This window comes from Mus caroli, chromosome 10 (assembly GCF_900094665.2).
Source record: "Mus caroli chromosome 10, CAROLI_EIJ_v1.1, whole genome shotgun sequence".
Lineage (NCBI taxonomy): Eukaryota > Metazoa > Chordata > Mammalia > Rodentia > Muridae > Mus > Mus caroli.
Window position 1 is genome coordinate 7,125,728 of NC_034579.1, and position 23,182 is coordinate 7,148,909.

A 23,182-nucleotide genomic window follows, 5' to 3' on the forward strand; every position below is an offset into this window, starting at 1 on the left:
TCGAAGACCCAGAGGCATCGTGCAAGTTAGCCTTCAAGCAGGCATCAATTCACTCAGCAAACTCAGGCACGTGGTAATAACTCCAATTCCAGGACCAGAGGCTACTTCTCATCCGTGAACCAGATATTTCAGAGTTTATTAATAAATCCAAGTGCATTCAGAGACTAAAATGGAATATCATATTCCTTTCTAATTAGCTCAAGTCACACATAACACTGATTAAGAAATAGAGGCAGTAGCTATTTTACTCCAATTATCTTGGATAAATTTATGACGTTTATAACACTATTTCATGATAATATTACCAAATTCTTTCCACAATGTATTTCCTTAATATCAGTTACCTACAAAATGGATATCTACTTATAATTCAATGTATAGTTTAGATGTTGATTCTATGAAGGCCAGTTTTCCTTCCAATGTACAATAATTGCTTCTTGCCATGCATTCATATGGTATGGTGCACAAGGTCGTGCTTACCTCAGTTTCTTCAAAAACATTTGGGTACAAAATGGTTGGTAAGATATATTGTAGAATTAAATAGATGATATTTAGATAGATAGATATTTAGATAGATAGATAGATAGATAGATAGATAGATAGATAGATAGTAGTGTAGAGGTCATGGTGATTGGCAAATGGAGAAAATAAGTAAAGATAGTTAATTTTTCTGCTCTTTTAATGACAAATTTAGTACCAGCTGCCTTTGAAAGACGTTTTTATACTATTTGATATTTTAGAACAAATTAACATTATTGCATCATTTTTAATTGGCCCATGAATTATTAAATCCCTGTCAAGTCCTATATCATCATGGAAAAGTATCATGCTTATGAATCATAAGAATTGAAGCATGAAATATATGTGCAGAATTAAAATGCACAGACCCCAGAAGAAAACACAAAAACCCCAACAGCTTGCAAATGCATTTCCTTTGAGAACTCACCAATGTTTTCTCAGACTCAGAAAAAAAAAAAAACATGATAATGAATATTTAAATCACTTATAAATATTTGTTTTCATTGATAAGAATCTTTGCTACCTTTAAAGTTGATTTCAGTACATTTTTACAAACCATATCTCCAGCAACGTCTATCAATTCTCAGAGAAAATCACTCCTTTTTTTAACAGAAATTTTATGTTAAAAAATAAACACCCTAGCCGGGCATGGTGGCGCACGCCTTTAATCCCAGCCCTTGGGAGGCAGAGGCAGGTGGATTTCTGAGTTGGAGGCCAGCCTGGTCTACAGAGTGAGTTCCAGGATAGCCAGGGCTACACAGAGAAACCCTGTCTCGAAAAACAAACAAATAAAAAAAAAACCACCCATCAAAATAAAAAACCCACTGAAAGCCACTGACTTTACTCTTCTAAACATTTCGACTGATTTTTGGCATTCTTTACCAGTGGGATTTTCTTTTCACGACTACTGCTACCATGGCAACACCAAAACCACATTGCCATGTCCTATGTTCTTGCTATGTGTTTGACATGGCCCCATTTGTAAGTGACAAATGGGATCTAATTTCCTGCTCATATTTAAAACTAATAGGAATGTTGAAACAATAGGTGTCACTAACACCATGTAAGTATAAATTAGTATAAGAGATGTATGTACTGAAGATCTTGAGGATAACAATTGCAAAATTAGTCTGTATATATAGTGGAATAGTGGCTGGCTGTGGGGGAGGAAGGATGAGCTGCTACATGGCTCAACTCATTTGAATGTTAAGGTACCTTTATGTATACAAAATGAATTTAACAAGATCAATCTTTAGAAAGGCATCTGTACCGGCATTCATCTAATTTATGGACATGGAGAATTTTTTCATGTTTTGTCAAGATAAAGTTCCAATTAATAGAAAGAATCATCTGATAATACATAGGTAATAGACTCACAGTGGGGAAATCTAAGGAATTAAATATGTGACTGGGCTCCATCATGACTACTTGGTGTGGTGGTATGCCCCTATAGCCCCAGAACTCTCGGGGGAGGCTGAGATGGGAGGGTCATTATTTTGAGGCCAGCCTGGGCTACGAAGTCAGGGCTATAGAAGGGAAGTGTGATTTGACTGAAATATACACTCAGAAAGTATTACAACATACTAAATCTTTTTATAAATGGATGTTTTAATATTTCAGTGTGTGTGTGTGTGTGTGTGAGTTTGAGTGTATGTATATGTGTTTGTGCATGTGTACTCATTATGCCTAACAAACACCATGATGATACATGGGAAGGCTGGAAAACAACTTGTATCAGTTTCTTCTTCCCTTTCTGTGGGTCCCAGGAATTGAACTTGGGCTAGAAGTTTTGGCAGCAATCACCTTAACCTACTGAGGCACTTTACCAACCCTTTAAAATGTATTTTAAGGTTTAGATAGCAGTTCGTTTTCATGCGTGAACTAAGTCCTAACTCATATGAAAATAGAACAGTAGAAAAGGCTCAGAAAAGTTCAAAAGCATGCAGAGGAGGAAAAACCTCTTGTCTCTCAAAGTCAGTACTTCTGCTTTCTGAGGACAACCCAGAAAGGCCTTCATACTTGGTTCTGTCAGCTAAGTTCTCCCTCAACTAGCTGGAAGAGGAGACTGGGTGCCACATCAGCTCCAGCTCTCAAACACAATGGCTCTTTGAGGAAAAGTGGATGAATAGGACGCACTGGCTGTGGAAGAGGAGAAAATCAGAGACATATGTATGACAGGGAGGCCTGAGTCCAAAGGAAGGCCGGAGAAATGTGTATGCCACACAGTGTCTGCAACCCTGAAGTAAGTGATGTAGCCATTGGGCTCAGGATAAACATATTTACCAGGTGGCTCTTGTACTGACAACTGCATTCATCTTCTAATTATCTGCATTGAACAGACAAAGATTATCACACTTCTGTTAGCTATTATCTTTTCCCTATACTGTGTTCTTTTTAAAAATATGTTTGCTTTTCCAGTAAGTGGCTCAGTACTCTCCAGAAAGCCCTAAAAATTCATTCAAAATAAAAGTTCAAATATGCACATTCACCTAAAGGGAAGAAATGACACTAGGCCATGAAGAGAATGCATGGCTAAAAAGAAAGCAAATCTTTGAGAGTTGTCACTTTAATAGAACAATGTGTGCTGCTTCCGTTGGGTAATAGTGGAGTTGGTAGGTATACCTAGGCTGTCATAGAGTGGAGCCAAAGTGTATTCTGGAGTCTAGAGGCACATGTTTAAAAATGCTGAGAGTAATGTCGAGCTGAAGAGTTTAGATATAGGTTCCCTAGTCACCAAACACGTCTCCATAAAGAAAGTACCCAGAATGTAGTGCTGAACCAAAGGAACGTGTGGTGGGCTAACACATGCATGATCTCTCCCCTGCCTCGTTAGGATGATCCTCACTAAATAGGAGCACATTGTTCCTAAGCCAGAAATGGAAGCTCCAAAGAAGAAAAGGATACCTTGGGAAAAACACCAAGGAAACAAAACCTTAAGGCACCAGAATGAACTCAGCATAAAATAAGTATAAGTTATAAAACCATTCTTTTACAAGTTCATGTGTATAATGCTCTTTGACCACGTTGTCCTCTAGTTTACCCCTTACTTCCTTTCATCTCTTCTTTCTAAGCCCCCTCATTTGATGTGGTTCTGTGTGCGTGACACACTGCATTTAATTAAGGATGCCAGTGCAAGCCAGGGCATTTACTGTGTCCAAATATATTAGGTCCCACTCCAGAACTAGAGGACAAGACTCTGGAGGGGGTTATCTGTTGGATAGCTTTTAGATATATGAAAACTTTCCAGCTTGCTTTTTGGTAGAGAATTAAGGATAAAGGACAGAGAAAGTGTGTCATTAATTCCAAAAATTGTATATTCTGATCTAACTTGCTTTTTATCAAAAGGTCTTTGTACCAAGTGACTTCTGATACTCATGTAGATTTGACTCTAACATGGCTAACATTTCATGAGGTTGTGCCATTTTAAGTATAATTTTAGCTATATGACCTAGTTCTAATGATCTGACCATTTTTAAAAACTATATTTGGGGGAAAGCATGCATTTAATTTTCATATTTTTCCTTAGAACCAAGCATAAGGCCAGCGTCCATTAGCATTTTCACCTCTTCTGAATATTTTCAAAGGCACCCAGGGAGCCATGGGATCACAGGTTCATGGCTTCACTTCCTTGATGTTTTTGCACACAGTTCTGTGCCTCTAGAGTTCTTCTATTTCCACTAAGATGAATGGTTAGTGCACCAAGTCAATATTTAGCCATATGCCAAAGTTTCTAGAACTTAAACATTATGTAGAATATTTTTGAAATATTTCTCTGGTGAGTTTATATCAGGAACTATGAAAACAAAATTAACTGTATGGACATTGCTTTTTATAAAGGTGTGAATGTGAGTGTGTGTGTGTGTGTTTACATGATAAGAACATCCAACTACACTGATTTTGCTTCCAAATAGTTTCCTACATCCAGTTCCTCCCCTTCCTTCTTTCTGTCACTGTTCCAGTCCACACCCTCTCCCTGGGATCACAGCAGTAGCCCCTCTTGGCTGTTTCCAGTTTCATCTGCATTAATCTTTGACACTGGATCTATCCCCAAAGCAGGCGTCATACTGCCATTCTCTACCTTAAAACTCTCCAGTGCTGAAAGCCAGAAAGCCACTGTGTGAACACAGGCAAGGGCAGAGAGAATACCAACAGTCACCACGAGTATCCTAACAAGCCACGGTGTGAACACAGGCAAGGGCTGAGAGAATACCAACAGTCACCATGAGTATCCTAACAAGCCCCATTTCTCAACATTTGGGGTATCCATCAACCAAACCAATGTGTGTATTCTGTTGTTTGCCCCCCATCTATTATAAGCTTTCAATTCTTGTGCATCACCTCCTTGCTTACCTAAGAAGCTTCATGTACTGTATAAGCACCTTCTTATATTAGTTGTTCTATTATCTTCCCCTTCCATTTCTTCCCTAACAGATTTTAAGCAAACACTAAGCTAGTCCTGGTGATTCATCTGAAATTTCAGTATCTCAGCATCTGAAAGTATGGACCAGGAGAATCACCATGAGAACAATGCCAAGATGGGCACACACACACACACACACATACACCTGCTCACATACATACCCACAAGGGCATACAAATGCCAAAAGCAAAGGATAGGATTGGTGTTCATTGACCTATGTATCTTTAGGGATTGCAGGAGCAGCTTACATACACACAGCCAATATGCAAAAACTGATAGCAAATATAAATTCAGTGGGCTTGAAATGCCTCCCAATAATGTTTTGAAGAGAAAACAATAGAAAATATCTCTGAAACAGAATATTCCACCACATGTCTACTCATGTGGATGCTGGTGGAAATGAACTTCATTTTCAATGCAGGGCATGAGAACTTCAAAGGGTTCCTATGTAGTGCTCTATACTGTAGCTATAAAAACAAGCTCGACAACACGTGTAGCAGAAGGCACAGCTGTTGATGAGTCCTCTCAGGAGGACAGTGTTACAAGGGAGCCCGATCCTACCTGTGAGCTCTGCATTGGGCCACCACCCCAGGTCACAGGCTCTGCAGGTGAACTCATCTTGCACAAACTCATTCTCTTTGCAGGCTGTGCAGATCCAGCAGCAGCTCACTTCCCCTTTCCGTATGACCTGCAAGACAGGAAGGTGTTGCTTACCGAGAAGTCAGATCACAGACAAGTTCCTGTTTTAGGTGAGGACTTGTCTGACTCAATAACTGAAAAATCTCGTGCCTGCAAAAGAGACCCGGTGAATGTTTGAAAACCCCATGAGCATAGATATCAGGAGTTTGGAAGCCATTTAATAGAAATTTCATACCAAGTGAGTACATTATGGACTATATTATTTCTGTAGCATTGTTATGAAATAAGAATATAAGCAGGGCACAGGGATATACACCTTCAATCCCAGAACCCTCTGGGAGGCAGAAGCAGGTGTATCTCTACTAGTTCCAAGTCACCTAGTCTTTCGGCAGTAAATTCCAGGAGAGTCGGAGCTACCTAGTGAGACCCCATCTCAAATAAAGAAAAGTTTATATTTACATTAACATTTATTAATTCTTTTAAAAAGAAAATAAGATATTTTTCCCTGAAAACATTTTTCCGTTCTTTAAATACATTGCAACACTACTATAGGAAGGTGGAGATAGACCCAGAAAGGCTGGCTACCTCCCAGGTTGGACCCATGCTTATTCATTTTGTATTATTTTTTAATTATTTTCTCTCTATGTGGTTGAGTGACTGGAACTAGAGATAGGCTACTTTTATTGAGATGTCAGAAACAGTATCATTTGATTTTCTGCCTGTTTATGAGTTACGTGTTCCAAATTTCTCAAAAATGACTAAGAAGTTTTGACCAGACTCATGCTTGAAGGCATAACATGCTCTCTGTCTCTCTCTGTCTCTGTCTCTGTCTCTGTCTCTCTCTCTCTCTCTGTCTCTCTCTGTGTCTGTCTGTCTGTCTGTCTGTCACTCTCTCTCTCATTAAAAAGTTTTTAACTATATAGCAGTCATTTAGTTCCTTACATCCCAGTTTTTTCCAGTTTAGAACTTGGTTTTGACAGGTACTATCTGACCTTTGACCCTGTGGTGTCACCTTTCATCTACAAATGTGTTGGGCCACATTCACAGCTCTCCAAGGATGCCTCTGATCCATGGACTGCACCTGGCTGGACATATTTGCTATATGTCCAGTCTGTTCTAGGAACTTTTCAACCTCACTAATAATTTCTGATTATTCCAGTCCTTTATCCAATTGTGTGTATGTTCAAGAGGGCATCTCCATTCTGTCTGATGTAAACTGCAATAGTTTCTGGCTGTGTCAGCTCTGAGAATTTACTCTCCTGGGCATTGCCCTTTGCCTAATCTCTTCAGACTCCTATGCTCACAGGCAGATTGACATTCAAGTACCCAAAGAAACTCCTGTGGTCATTTCTGGGACTGTTTATTTATTTCCTGCAGAGCTCCATCATCTTGCTTCTCTGTGTTGCAAAGGATAGCTCCTTTGGCTTTCCCAAACTCAGATTCTGTCTTACTGAATTAGCAAGATGGCCAAACTCTGTGCTCTGTGGAGCTGAACAATCAGGAGACTGCCTCCAGGCAGGAAGCCTGAGTGGTTTTTGGATACTCCTTGCACATTTTTTTTCACTTCCATGGCATCAAGGTCGCATGCTGTCTTCCAATGTTGAGACACAGTGGTTTTAAATGCTTTCTCATGCTTTCTCATTGTTTGTCAGAAGGCACAGGCTACACCCTGTTACTGCCTCATGTAGAGTAGCAAACATTCTTTGCTAGCACGTTAAAAAACCCACACATTCCCATATGTAAAGTCAGAATTAAGCTGTAAATATTGCTGTAATTTAAAGTGAGAGACACCTGAACCTTCATAAATCTGGAATTATTTTATGGTGGGGTTGAAATTGATATCATCAGTTTAGAATTAGAGGAAAGGATCAAATGACAATATTTTCAACAAATGTAAAAAGTTTTCTTTTCTTATTTTGCTTTCAGATGGCTTTTTGAGACTGCAGTGAAATTTAGTGTTTTTTGAAAAATAATTTCATTAGCCTCAAAATAAGTATGGAAATTTTATATTGCAAATGAGAATGGCTTTCTAAATAGTAAAATAAATTTTTAATAATAAATGAATATTGCTTCCTTATTATAGTAACAGTCTATGTAAAATACTGTATCAGTTCAACCAGCTTTAATCTTTCATTTCTCAGTTTAAGTAATATTGCTATTTAGGCAAATTCAAAAGATAATACTAAATAAATTTGTCTACCCCTCTTTCCATATCCTTTTAACATTCCTCAGATTTTTAGCTCCTCAAAGAAAGCTCTGAGATCAAAATAGCTCATTGGATAATAGGTTTTATCAGGAATGGTGATAGAACATTTGTGACTTTAAATTTTGTGGACATGTTACAACGTTTCCATCATTGCAGAAAGGAGACAGCAAAGCTTATCAGACCCCCATGCAGCTGGATTCACCCAAGACAAATTTTACATTCTATCACATAGCTGAAGTCTCCCCCCGCCTCCCGAGGACATTAAAATGTGCTACTGACAAGTGGGTTAGAGATTAGTCTAGGGTCATTATAACATTCCCACACCTCTGTTTCTACTTTTCTGTTAAATAACATGGGCTTTAGATACAATCTGTTTTGTATAGTTATTTCTCTATAAAGCAGCAGGAAAAATTGGTAGCAAGTAGTAGAGATGTACACATACACATACAAAGAGTCATATTATCTGTCTATTCTCAATCTTACCATGTTTTTAATATTATCGTGGAAAACCAAAAACGTATTAGTTGCTTGATAATTTTGCTCAAGAATGAATATACAATCTCCCACAAAAACAAACATCTTTTAGCAAATAATTCTGAAATTGGACAGAATAAACAACTGTAATTCACAGAGCCACTTAACAACAATTAAAAAAAATCAGGAGAGTGTGCAAAGAAAAACAACATTAAAACAACAAGCTTAAAGTATAATTATATTAGGGATCACTTTGCACAGATGATTGGAGAACACATAAGTCACGTGGTAATCTAAATCCCTATCGGCTGCAATACATGCTCTAAAACAACCCAATGACTTTTTCATAAGGTTCTCTGTTGAAAGAAGAAAGTAGTGTAAATAAAAAGAATCAAGATTGTAAGCCTATTTTTAAAGACATTATTAGAAATTATAAGTTTTCTCTATTGATAATGTTTTCAAGTTCCTACAGTTACTGTCTGGAAAGCAGAGAAATCAAATCCTGCAGTGATATACCCACAAAGGCTCAAGGCACACACCTAGGGATACCCCCATTCAAGTTCGGAGCAAATATAAGGGGTTGCTTAATGGACTCTTTAAGCTACCTTGCGTTTATAAGAACATCTGACATCACACTGAAAAGTATCATGTGCCCTATAGTTTGGTACTCAATAAATTTGCCTCTGCCCTTTTTGCTCACCCACAAATACAGACAAAAACAAAACAACAACAACAACATTAACCCTCAGAATGATGTACAAGGCTAAAGGTTGAACAAGGTGCTGTCTCTTCACATTTCTATTTTCATTTGAAACTGAACTTCTACCTCTCTAGTAGGAAACAAAATAAATAGACTAGCCAAAATCATGAGTGGAAAAAATGATTCCAATTTTGAAGACTATCGTTTAGATATGTGACTGTACAAAATAAAACAAAATTGTTTCACTGCACCACAAAAATTGTGTGGTGAGGAAATCTAGCCATGCATGCCATGGTCACTAGAACATGTAAAGATGAGATGAAACCTCTCTTCTCTTCCCCAACCTCTATCTCAAACTCAGAATCCTAGAAACTCAATATATAGATGCATTTAGAGGAAGAAGATATGAGAGAGGGGGAAGAGAGAAGGAGAAGGAGGGAGGGAGGGAGGGAGGGAGGGGGAGGGAGAGAGAGAGAGAGAGAGAGAGAGAGAGAGAGAGAGAGAGAGAGCACACTTGAGAAGGGGTTCTGTATAGTCAATCTATACAAATCTCTTCATTTTCTAGTACTTTCCTTTGTCTTTATGAAACTTCCCCACACACATATTCCCTTCACAAAAGCTTACTTGCATAATTCTGGAATTCTTCCCTTTGTATTTTTAAAGTGGATCACTGTTTATGTTTTTATTGTGAACTGTTGAAAATCCAGTGCTTAGAAATTGAAATCCACACTTAGAGGCAACATGCCAGTTCACATAACAACAGAGTTGAACAACATGTGGCCGTGGGATGATAAGAGCTTTGGGTTGGCTCTCAGCCCAGCTTCAGTACATTCTAGATGCAAGAACTGAGAACCAAGGGACTCAACCCCTCTGGGTCTCCAATTCATCAATTATAAAGCAGGGCCAGTAACATCTCTCTGTAAGAGTCACTTCAACCAGTAACTTGTAAGGAATCCATTGTACTTAGACAAGGACTTGCTGGGTTGAGTCCCAAACTTTGTTCCTTCCTCCTTCCCTCTTCTTCCCTCTAACCCTCCTATGGCCTTCTATACATTTCTGTTCCTTCAGATGTCACTTTCTCTTTCTCTGTTCCTTTGTTCTCTCTTGTCCTGATAGAATCGCCCAATAACAAATTGCCATGGAAGGCTTGTGTAGTGTAGTTCAATGAAACCTGTCAGATCTCTTCCCCACTCTCTGATGGGTTTACTTTGCACACAAGAAGTACAAAGAACAAGAACACAGAAAACAGGGTATCTTTTCCCTCCCCACCCCACCGTACATGAGAGGATCTTTGAACAAGACTGAATCTTCCCATTGTCCTTCTATTCCAAGAAAGGGAATGGAGTCACACTGTTTCTCGTCTTGGGTGTTGTCTCAGTGTCCCCATATACCTTTATATTCAATAACCTATATTAAAAAGCCTCTATTAAACTGTATGGTATAGACTCCTATAAAAAATAATAATAAAGGTATTTTATTCACCTTGTCCAGAATTGGCTCTTTCAAGAAAGTATTGGCACCATAAGATATTATTTTTCTAAGTTAATTATCTCTAAAGGTAAGTAGCAGAAAATAGGCTTTTAATAGCATCAAATGAAATTATTATAATAAAGTTTTATGGATTCTCAGAAAAGATATGAAATTATTGCCTTAGCATTTATAGCATTTGATGTTTAGAAGGGGTTGTCTTTTCTTTCAAAGCTCTACTTCCAGTTTATACAAATACATGTCTTACGATCCTTTTCAGGCTGACTCTCTCTACAATGGCTACTGGGAGCTAACTTTCTATCCTAGACCTGGTAGGTGGCAAATTAGTGGTGTTAGAATATAAGTGCTATTATTTGGTAATGAAATTCAGATTTCATTTGTTTCTCTACCTCCCAAGGTGTTTCTGGGAAACAAACACATATCTCCCCCATCCAGGTGCTACTGAGAGCAGTATATTTTTATCTTGCAGAGTGCAGAATATTTCTAAAATTGGCCCCTGAGAGATTTGCATTTATAGTGAGTACTCTGAAGTGGCTCAGCCATGATTACTAGGATCTCCCATGATAGCATCATATGGATGTAACACAGAAATGCTTTCAGAAAGAATTCAGCATCTCGGTAGACAGATATATGCAGGCAGCCTTGCCTCTGAACCTGGACAGGAAAAAAAAAGGCCTTTCTTCTGGAATGTGCAATTGAAATAAATATGTATGCTATGTGAGTACCCAATCACAGCCTGTTAAGGATTGAGTGTAAGGAGGGGCTTTAAAGGATCTGAAATGTGGTAAATTATTGAGAAAGGGGCTGTTTTTCTTGCCAGTTAGTTCTCCCCTACATTATATCTTGAAAAATAAAATCATTCCATTAACTGTTCTGTAGTAGTCATCCGTACAGTCAACTTAGTGTCCATCAGAATGGAAGAGAGTCAGAAAGACATTGAACTGGGGCTTCTCTGTTCTCCCCACATAGGACTTGAGTTATCTAATTTTCTGTTTTTCCTCTACATCCAAAAGCAATTAACCAGACAAAAGATCTCAATATACCAAGAATCCATTGGCCTGGTACCTCATAGTAACAGTCAAGTTAGCTGTCCTTGGATCTTGAAGGACATACTCCTAAGTTCCACCAGATGGCCTCAAGAGAAAGAGTTCCATCTAGACAAGAAGTAGATGTCTAGTGAGAAGCAGAGCTGTCAGCTCATGTATGGTGGCTCGGGTGGAGTCACATTTAGACAACTAAATTATCTCTACATAGACTGGAAACTATCCATCATCTTTACCCCTCACTGTCCAGACCATGGTCAGCTCCCTGGCAAATGTGGTCCACGAACTGGCCCATGTTCTGTTCCTAAAAAAAAAATACTAGAAGCTACAAAACATTTATAAACAAGGGAGATGTATTTGCTTCATGGCTTTCATGGCTGGAAGTCTAAGAAAGGACCGAACTATTTGGCTGCTCATGGGGTTTCTTTGGGCTGCATCATGACAACAAAGAGACTGGTTGCTTGTAGAAGAATCTAAGCACACAAGTGATCTTACCTTATTGTTGTCATGATAAATCACTACATGAGACAAATGATTATTATTAATTTTTTGTGGGAGTGATATCCACAGTGACTTACCTACATATAGGTCCCACCTCTTAAAGGTCCCACCACCTCTCCACATGATCACACTAAGTGCCAGTGCACATACCTCAGTGGTATACACACAAACTATAATACCCACAACCTAAGGGGTTAACCATGGCCCTGGGGGTCTTAATAAGAGTCCATTATCACTCTATGTATCTAGCTGCCATGAGTACAACTGATTTTAATGCAACTTCCTCAGAGAAAGCACAAGATAACTTTTACAGTTGATCTCAGAACCTCATTATTTCCTCAAAGTGGCTAGAGCTACCAAGGGTTGTTCCAACCTGACAAATTTTCTCAGCTGCTTCATGCAGGTTCCAAATCCTCCAATATTTCTAATAGTTCATATGAGGCTTCTCAATTCTCCTCAGAAAGCTAGGCTCTGACCTCAGGAGTTGTAAGCACACTGAGTATTCCTCAGTGTACTTTGGGTCACCTCTGCAGGAGGTGGGGGACTGAGTCTGAAGCTTTCAGGCAGAGTGAAGGATCTCGATGGCAAAGGAAGAGGTCCAGAGCGTCACACAAGATCGACTCCAGCCCCAGCTGTGCCTTGTGACATTTATGTGACAGTTTGTCTGCTTTCCTGAGATGAATCACAGCAAATTAGAGCTGAGGAACACCTATTAGTTCATCCGAGCTACATGCCTGCCAGCTCACTACTCCTCCCCTTTACGCCATTGCTTCCTGCATCATCCAGCCTGAGTGTAAATAGCCTGAACCTAAAGTCTTCCTCAGTTGACCATTCTCTCCAGCACAACCATCAAGAAATCCTGTATTTAGTATTTATTTTCTATAGTTTTCTGTAGAAAGCAAGATTATCAATTACTTACTCCCTCTTCCCTGACAGTCTCTGGATATAATTAAAAATTGGAGACTCTCTTTGTTTAAAAATAATCCATTTCAGGAGGACCAAAGTACTGGGCAGGGAAAGGGAAATGCTTTTCACAGTATCTTCATTGTTTTGATTTTCTTTATCCCTGTGATTGATTGTCACTTTAGCCATATTCTTGGCATTGTCTGGCGTTTGCCTTCTTTAAACAATAGCTGGAACTATGACTAAGAGACATTACTGGTTACAACTCAAGTTGGGACACACAGAGGTTTGATATATGTATGCATTGTGTAATGATTGTCACAATGAAGTTCATTGACACATCCATCACAAGCTGTATTGTGCTTAAATCCCCAGAGCTGCTTTTAGTAATCGCTGCCACTATGACTAAGCACAATGGCTGGTTTCCACACTTGCTTCTGTTTCGATTTTTAATGCTGTTATTCATCTCCTCGCTGCCTACATTATATGGAAGTCCCCAGTCTGTCATTGCTATTAAAATAATAACTTAAACTATTTCAGTAGTTTACATAGTTCCTAACCAAATATCCAGATATCAAGACTCATCAAAATATGCCTATCTAAATATCTAAAAATGTATATCATAACTTAATAGTTACCTAAGTCTTAACCTTTCTTTAGGGATCTAGTTAAACATAAGGGCAGTCTTCTATGTACTCTTTCTGGATAGTCTTGCTTAAAAAAATATGTTTTTCTTTGCTATTGCTAAGGTGGTGAACTTCTTTGCAAATAATGTACAGGGATGCATTTGTGCCTTACCTTAATCTGACCCTTTAAGCAAGGCTCACTGCACACAGATCGTACCATTCCACTTTTATTCATCTGGATTTTGTAATCATCGATATTCAGCACGCCTTCATGCCAGGTTCCCACATGGACATAGTCATAGCGATTAGCCTCTGTGTACTGCAGATTCATAATGTCATACCTAACAAAGAAAATAAATACATGTGAGTCTTACTGGATAGTTCCCTGATGGAGGAAACAAAGACAATTTGTAAATGGATTTTAGCGGTAGAAAAGAGATCAGAACTTCAATCATCACACACCAGCACCAGTGACTGTCACATTTATAGTTTATTGTGAATGCTTCCTCTGATTCTCAGAGAATGTCTCTCTACCATCCACTTTTGTTAAATAATATATTACTCTCACTTTTTCTCTGTTTACGATTCTGTGTTTAGTTGATCAACTCTTTAAATCCAGGTAGTCCCCTTTGAACAAGTAACCATTCATACTATCCGTGAAAACATTAATTTCCATGCTTGGCTACTTTTATTTCACATTCTCTTTTTATACTCAGTTGCCGTTTTCATTACAATGACATTTTTAAAGATGGGAAGTCTTACAAAGCTGAGACCATTTGCTAAGTACAAGCAAGGCAAGGAACCTGAAAGAGGGATCATTTAGTTAGTAAAGAAGTTAAGGGCTTAATGTGTGTGTAGTGTGATGTATGTGTGTATTATATGTTGTATATGTTTCATGCATGTGCGGTGTGTGCACATGAATGCTGGAGTGGTGCCCATGTACACTTGTAGAGTATAGAAGATGGCATCTGGCATCTTCTTCTATCAGTCTCTACCTTGCAACCTTGTGCCATGGCATCTCACAGAATTGGAAGCATGTCCTAAGTAGGTTGACCAGTGAGCTCCCTGGGTCTTCCTGTTTCTAACTCTCAGTGTTGAGGCTACAGCGATGACTAACCCTTCCTGGTATGTCTTATGGATTTAAACTTGGGTCCTCTTGCTTATTGTGCAAGCACTCTTACCCATAGAACTATCTTGCCAGCCAATTTATCATTATGTACAGTGGCATTCAAAGAGATCTTTTTTTCTGATTGAAACAAACATTTGTGGAACTGAACAATTGACACCAGCTATTTCATAGGTTCAAATGCTATATAAAGACAGAGTTGACATCTGAAACCTTCCTATAGTAAGAATGGCATAATGTGTCTATTTTTTTCCTTAAGAAATGTTTTCTACGGTAAAAATATCTTAAAAGTGCCGGAAGATCTTTTCCTCCAGGGCTACAGTGGAGGATAGTTGGCAACACAACGGATAGAGCAGAGGACTTGTCATTAGGATGTATGAGCTGGATCCTTGGCTTACATTTTAATAGTGAGCTAAAATATTTAGGACTGTCACTAATCTCTTTGGGTTCTTATATGGATTTTGGAACCTAAGAAGAGCAGAAACTACTTTCTTATTGGGACACATGCATAAGTTGTATAGATGAATATGTACATCTCCAGATTCATCTGTTAAGACCCTTACTCCAAAGTAATTAGGCAGTAATGAGAAAGGAGTCTTCATGGTTGAGATTCTTGTCTTTGCAAAAGTAGCTTGAGGAATCTGTCTTACCTTCCTAGTACATGTGGACAACATTAGAAGAGACCACCCATGAATAAGGAAGGAGGCCCTCTCAGACATCAAATGTACTGGTGCCTTGACCTTAGATTTCCCAGCCTTCTGATTTTGGTCCACAATATGTCTACTAATCATAAACCAAAGGAAACATGCTAACCTGTTGTAGCCCCACAGGTAAGACTTAGAGTGGATGTGAAGCACTGTCTAAGATAATTCATATTTCTATTTCTAGGAGAAAATTAGTATGCTGGCAAGTTCTATTATGTAAAATACTTAGATATTGGTGTTGGGATAGCTATTTATCTCCAATAATCTCTAGTGGTCTTCCTCTTTTTTCTGCTATAACATAGGGTAGTTTGCCTAAGCTCTATGCTTGGCTTCTTCTTACTGGATCTTTTCTTACTGAATAATTTTCCACAGTGCTATGCACAGATTTTAACCCACTGCAGTAAAATAAGAGACATCATGCCTCTTTGTTTCTCTATATATGACCCAGGGAACTAGATGGCAATTACGCAGCACATACCCCTCTTCCTGGGCGGGTCTTCTACACCCACCCTCATGCCCCTACTTCATCCATTTGGGAATACTTTTCTCTTTGAACCTGTGTCAGACTCCTCTCATTCTCAGCACTAGGAACAGCTACTGTCCATCAGCCTGCCTTGGCTGTACCTGGCCTACATGCTTATCTAGACAATAACTATCCATATACTGCCATTGTTTTATGCTTTCTTAATGTACAGATGTGTCCTATCACCTGCAGAGGAACTGAAGGCTTCTCCAAACCCAGTTTTTAGCAGTTTCTACAAATAGCAGTTTCCTGAAGAAAAAAAAAAAAAAAAAGAAGAAGAAGAAGAAGCAACGTATGGAAATTAAAGAATCTTTTCCCCCCTTGCCTAGTGGAAAACAACGTAGTGCTCCCAGAATGCATTATTTATCATTTTGCTGCTCTGGATTTTGGGTAGTACTTATCTCCCTTGTTCCTGAGGCTTATCATAATACCTCAGAGTAGCTCTCAGTGAAGGTTAAGTGACTTCTCATTGTGAGCTGGTGATTCACACTCATCTGGGAATCAATGGAAAATCTACACTTCCAATATTTTTACATTTGGAATGCATGTCAGTGAACCTGTTATGACTATTCAATACAAATCATTCCATTTTTTCCTTTGCAATATTTTCTGCACTTTTCTCCATATTAGAATGTGGCACTTCCTCACAAGTTCCCAATGATGTCTTTGCAAGCTGCCAGCTTAAACCATCCTTATAAGTCACTTCCCCAAAACTCGAGACTCTTATTAGCACTTCCTTGTTCTTTCATAAAGAAAGCCAGTTCACACTTCATTAGCATTTAGAAACTGAAAATTTCACAATATTTTCTCATGAAAACACTTTCTTAAAAAGTTCCAAATGCTGGAAGAAAAACAGGAAGAAAAAACCCCTTGGAATATCAAGGGCAGAATTCAGGCTGACTAAAAAAAGAGCTTGCAGTACTGCCATGTAAATAATAAACACGGTCCCCGCCCCCCTCTGTTTTTGTTTTATTTTTGTTTGTTTTTGTTTTTGCAAACACCAGGGTTCCTTCCTGACATGTTGCTGCCTTTTATTTTAGATATCCTCATACAAGTCACATCTGCAGGAAATTTTCCTGCTGAATTCACTTTATGCTACATGATGATTAACTGAAATAATTACTGTAGGGCCAAGAGCACGTGACATATGACAGGAGCTAGACACCAAAGGGAGGCAATGGGAAGAGAAGGTAAACTAAGTTGATCAACTTCATGCAGGAGAAAATGGCACCGTGAAAACAGATCAAGGGGAAGACTCCAAAGTTAAAATGTAATTAGAGATGAAGTAGACAGACGCTGATGATCAACATGACTTAACAGTAGAAAAGCAAGAAGGAAATGTGAATTTACTGGGTGTAAAAATGCTCCAGTCCTGCGCTAATTAAACACTGAATAAATTCCATGTGTGTCTTGAGTTCTGTTGTCACTACTATTTTATTATTATCATCATCATCATTGTCATCGTTGTCATCATTCTTATTATTATTGCCATTAGGAATCATGAAGGAGGGTTGAAAATGTGACCTTCTACTACACCTTATTTCCAATGGACTCAGGTTGACAATAGTGGGACTAGATAGATAAACAATCTCTCTTCTAAGCCTCCAATCCTTTCATTTCTTCTGATGTCATCTCCTAAGGTACTCAGAGCTTCACATTCCCAGGTCCTGGGTCATACATCCCACTCACATTACAATCAGCATCTGTTCCACCTAACTGGCATCTTAGAAGGAATCCTGTAGTACATGGTTTTAATTGTTGACAAAGACATAACATTGAGCTGTTGGACTTCTACGGGGAGATTCCATTAAGCACCCACAAGGGATTCTCCACAGGTAGAACTTAACACCTCCATGCCAAGTCTGTCACAGTAGTTGTATCATGATACAAAGAAAGCCTCCAGCAATTCTGCCTAATTTTAGGATTAGATAAAGGCAGCAGGGCAGAGCAAGGCCACCAAGACAAAGCTTAGAGTCAGATCATACCATCTCCATGTGTGACTCTATCACTTGCTCTCAGGGTGACATTTAGTGACAGGCTAACTTTGACACTCTCTCATCTGTCAGAGAAGGAAATTCATGTAGCAAGACTTAACTAATTGAATGTTTCTCCTTAGCATGTTTCCCTTGGAATCTCAAAGTCTATAAAATTCACTATGGAAGATTGCAGGGCTTCTGTGATGGACACATTTGGGCCTTATATATAGGCTCAGGGCCTTTTGTCTTCCTGCTACTGATTTCAATTCTTCTGCCATTCTTATTATCTCTTTTTAAGGAAAATGTGCATGAATGAATACAGCTAATCTTGACACAGAACACATTCACTATGTATCCACTATGTATGAGTTCACTAAGGGCATCAAAGCAAATGTTGCAGATCAGATTGTGTGTAAAATGACTCAATGAAAAATTAAATGTGTGTGTGTTTGCATGTGTGCGTGTTCTTTTTTATTTTCTTAATTTTTTGAAAGCCACTACAACCAAATCCCAGTCCTCAGCCCCTCAATTCTTTCTTCTTTTAAGATATGTAAGCAGAAGCATGTGTCACCCTCAGAAATAAACATGTACATGTAGGATCTTGTTCTTGTCACATAGTATTAATCAGGTGCAATAGGCATAATCTTTCATGAAGAAAGTAGCATGTGTCCATCAGCATGATGTTGCTGGCTGGTGCCGACAGTGCTTTTTAAGGTGCTGCTATCCAGATGTAGTGTTCTCAGGCTGGTCTTCGGCATCTTAAGGAAAAGGACAGGAAATTTCTTGGTGTGAGGGTAGCTAGCAGGGTGCAGGGTTCTCAGAGTTAAACATGGGGTATTTTGACTTTTTCAAAATGGGTGTGGTCTTAGTTTACCTAGGTGAATTTATCTTCTACACTCCCAAACCATGGTACCAAACAGAATTCTAGTTGGCATTTGTCTGGCTCAGGGTTCAAGGGATACCTTACCTTCCAGGTGCATCCCCCTTCTCATCGAACCACACCTCCTCTCCAGACACTCCAACAAAAGAGGATTTGATGAGGAAATCCAGGAGCTTCCTGCCGTCAATGGGCTTCATGGCATCACAAAGGCCCACGTAGCCAGGACATAGAGCATGGTGCATGTTCTGTAGGCCGTGTGCCATGGCATAGATGGCGTTGATGACAAATCCCATTTTACTGTCCTGGACATAATTTTCTTCCAAGCTTTCATTTCCTGTAATGACAAAACAGTTCACTACCAGGGTCACAATCAAGAATCCAATCAGGGCTACACACACAATATCCAGAGCCCAGTGCTCATTGACTTCAGGGGCTTAGACACTGACAGGGATCATGACATTGGTGAAAGCAAAGCTTGTTTTGTATTTGTGACCAACTATTATAGTCTGTCTGAAAAAAAAGTTGTTGTTGTTGTTTCTTCTGTTTCTCTTCTTTATGTAAAGATTTTATGTTATGCAGCAAACAGTATAAAATTGAAAATAAAGAATTTTTTTCATATAAATAATCATCAATAAGCAATGGAAAGAATTCTTTTCTCCCACGGGTACTTACAATGCAAACCTCCCTATCTCATGATAGAAAAACAATATTTTGCATCCGTTATGACTATCTATAATTCATGCTAATTCAGTTTATACAATGTCTTGCTCTGATGGTTTGTTCTGAAGATGCTACGATATTCTCATCTCTAGGGGAATGAAAACCCAGAATTAGAAGAATTATGTTTAAAACTTATTTTTCCAATCAGCAAATACTTTGCTAAAGTTTTTCTGGGTGGGAAACTCATACTCTACATCAATTTGAGCCTTGTTCATGTGTGAATCTTATAACATGATTTGTGACTTGTGAATTTTGAAAGCCCTGCCAGTCTTTCTACTCCTGTCACACGTGAATAACCCATTCCCCGGCTGCCAGCTAATTTCATAGCAACTGTCACGTTAGATTTTAATATCATATTGAAAATCTCCAATTTGGGACATGGATATCCATGAAGAACTGAGAAACCATTTGGACTTTGTAAAATAAAAGTAACAATTTCAGAAAACAAAATCGACTTTGACTACACACCAGCATTCTTTAGGAACTCCAGACTTGTTCTATAAGATTCACTCTGACTAAGGTCTCGTTGAACGTAATCGGAAAGTACAGGAGTTTAAAGCATCTAGAAGGACCAGTAAGAAATTTTGACTTTGGTGGTGAACTTGGAATGAAAATAGAAAGTCCCGTGCTCTATGTAGAATGGTATATTTAGACGAAGTTGAAATTTGAGAGATACTTGTGTATTAACCCTGAGAGTAAAGTGCAAATTATGGAACCAACCAACTCGAATCCCATCTTCCATATTTGTTTGCCATGTCAGTGTTAGGAGTGAAATTTGCTGAAGTACTATTTTGTCAGACTGAACTTTCCAAGAGAAATCCAAGAATAAGGAAGGTCAAAGGGACATTTGAAAATACACCCACCTAGAATGAATGCACTGCATTGGGTTAGACAGAGAGCAGGGATACTCTAGGCAAAAGTTACCAAGTCTTTGAAATGAGGTGCCTGAGGCCTTTTGGAATGGACAGTAAGACCAGTGTTAACCCAGTAGTTATCAAATGGTACCTCATTCATCAGCATCAAGGAAAGGTCTATTCCTGGATGTCTATGAAGTCAGTGCTCTCATTTTGATCTTTATTTAGGGCAATCATATAACTTATCCAAAATGGGTCATTTTTTTTCCAGGATGAAAGTGAATGGAGAACATAATCATTCCTGAAGGCAAGTGGGACCAAGGGAAGCTGGGGGAACCAGTGTGCACTCTGGCGTCTGTGCCTCCAACTATACCCACTTCCTGATTATAACATGAGTATTATTTATATATGTACACAGGTAAATATAAACACATGTATGCATGCTATATAGTCTTCAATAATTTGATTAATCTTATACTTACTAAATTTTAATGACAAGTATATAATGATAATTAGCAATTTTGCATTTATGTTATAATAACACTCAGTAAATGAGATCTCACAGAAAGACGTTAACCAACCCACTTCATAGCTGAGAAAAGAACAGGGTGTAACATGGACCTGAGTGCTTTTCCTCTTTCAGTTATACACAGGGACTACCCAGTGATCATACAGGAGGCAGGGCATTAAGCAGTGAACCAGTACCTTTCCAAGCCCAGTTTAAAGTATTTTCTTTGGATTATTCCAAGTATGCATAGATGCTTACTGGTGAGAAGTCCTGGCACCCAGTCCACCAGCAGCTTATTATAACAAAGAAGCCTGGCCTGCTAGGGTTTGTCATAGAGAGACCTAGGAATCTTGACAATGTTTCTAAGCAATGTTCACAAGATGAATTGTTCACACTCTTCCAAATAAACCTGCCAGCATCTAGGCTTTCCTGTGTTCTCAGTCTCCTGGCTCTGTACAGGGTAGGGAAGCTACAATCGGTGAGAACTTTCTCTTTAGTTAGTACCTGTAATCCTCAGAATTTCGGAGACTTCAAGGCTCAACTGACCTACATAGTAAATCCTGGGCCAGAGAAGATTACTTCGCGAAACCCTTACTCAAATAAAACAAAACTCAAAATGTTCTCATTGGGAATGGGCTCCCTACAGTAAAATATAGAAATCGTTACTATGCAGTAAGTGAATTTTCACATGCACATCTCTATGTCAATGCTACAGGATATCAGCATGGGACATTTTCAGAAGTTTTGTGCTTATTTAGGACTTCCTTATATACACCACTAAAGATTCATACTTCTCATGGTGCAAGTCCCAAGTATTTGATTTTCTGGTTTCACCCCAATTGGTATGTTTTTAATCCTTAAAATTCAGTCTGGTATTAGGAGGTAGATATACTGTTTCCATTTGCATAGCATCCCTGTATCCTGAAACCTTGATAAGTTCACTTTCTTGTTTACCACAGTTCATCTTTGAGACAGGGTTTTCCATGCAGCCCAGGCTGGCATTGAAGAAATGATCTTTGCCTCTTCAGTGGTGGGATTGTGTGTATAGATCAGCAGAGCTGGCTGAGTTTATTTATTTATTCTAATTTTACATAGTTTTTACATAGTATACTCTGCATACTAACATTGTAAAACTGTGCCTAGTCAGTCTGCTTTGGGTCTTACTTCTTTGGATGCAGATTTAGGAAGTTCACTGGAGAGCTCTCCAAGTCCCCTGTAGTTAACTATTCAAAGAGCTATAACCAGCAAGGACAGGGGTGATGTGCATAAGAAAGTATTCCCTGCCAAGTAGCACTGTGCATGCATACAACCTGACCAGTGTCTGGTGAGGGTAGATTTCAAACAGTGTGATGTTTATAGCAAAGACAAACCACCTTCATGTGTGTTTGTTCTGCATTTATATAATACTGACATACTTTAAATGACCTGAGTTGCAAAATATAGACACTGTATTGAAATACTAGTTCTAGTAAAGCAACTTTGTTGAAGCCTGGACTTACGGTTTCAGTAATTTATTCCCACCAATGTGCCTATAAATTTAGTGGTATTGACTTTTTTCAAATAGAGATCCTTGGGACTAACTCCAAATTAAGAAGGCAAATACAATTCTAAGAAGGAGCAAAGTGTCCACATTTTGATCTTCGTTCTTCTTGAGTTTCATGTGTTTTGCAAATTGTAACTTATATCTTGGGTATTCTAAGTTTCTGGGCTAATATCCACTTATCAGTGAGTATATATCATTTGAGTTCTTTTGTGATTGGGTTACCTCATTCAGGATGATACCCTCCAGGTCCATCCATTTGACTAGGAATTTCATAAATANATTCTTTTTAATAGCTGAGTAGTACTCCATTGTGTAAATGTACCACATTTTTTGTATCTATTTCTCTGTTGAGGGGCATCTGGGTTCTTTCCAGCTTCTGGCTATTATAAATAAGGCTGCTATGAACATAGTGGAGCATGTTTCTTTCTTACTAGTTGGAACATCTTCTGGATATATGCCCAGGAGAGGTATTGTGGGATCCTCTGGTAGTACCATGTCCAATTTTCTGAGAAACCGCCAGACTGATTTCCAGAGTGATTGTACAAGCTTGCAATTCCACCAACAATGGAGGACTGTTCCTCTTTCTCCACATCCTCTTCAGCATCTGCTGTCACATGAATTTTTTATCTTAGCCATTCTGACTGGTGTGAGATGGAATCTCAGGGTTGTTTTGATTTGCATTTCCCTGACGATTAAGGATGCTTCATCATCCTTTGGGAATAAAATTGGGAACAAAACACCCATGGAAGGAGTTACAGAGACAAAGTTTGGAGCTGAGACAAAAGGATGGACCATCTAGAGACTGCCATATCCAGGGATCCATCCCATA

General features: G+C 38.8%; 1 protein-coding gene across 6 annotated transcripts in view; it reads right to left on the bottom strand.

Annotated features, from left to right (window-relative positions):
- Grm1 (glutamate metabotropic receptor 1) overlaps positions 1 to 23,182 on the bottom strand; it is a 380,897-nt gene that overhangs the window by 38,582 nt on the left and 319,133 nt on the right. For all 6 annotated transcript variants that reach the window (XM_021174013.1, XM_029482996.1, XM_029482995.1 and 3 more), the window contains 3 exons: positions 18,816 to 19,062; positions 13,692 to 13,860; positions 5,501 to 5,627 (listed from right to left, as the gene is read on the bottom strand). In XM_021174013.1, the coding sequence (XP_021029672.1) occupies positions 5,501 to 5,627; positions 13,692 to 13,860; positions 18,816 to 19,062 (543 nt within the window). The remainder of the gene's footprint in view (positions 1 to 5,500; positions 5,628 to 13,691; positions 13,861 to 18,815; positions 19,063 to 23,182) is intronic.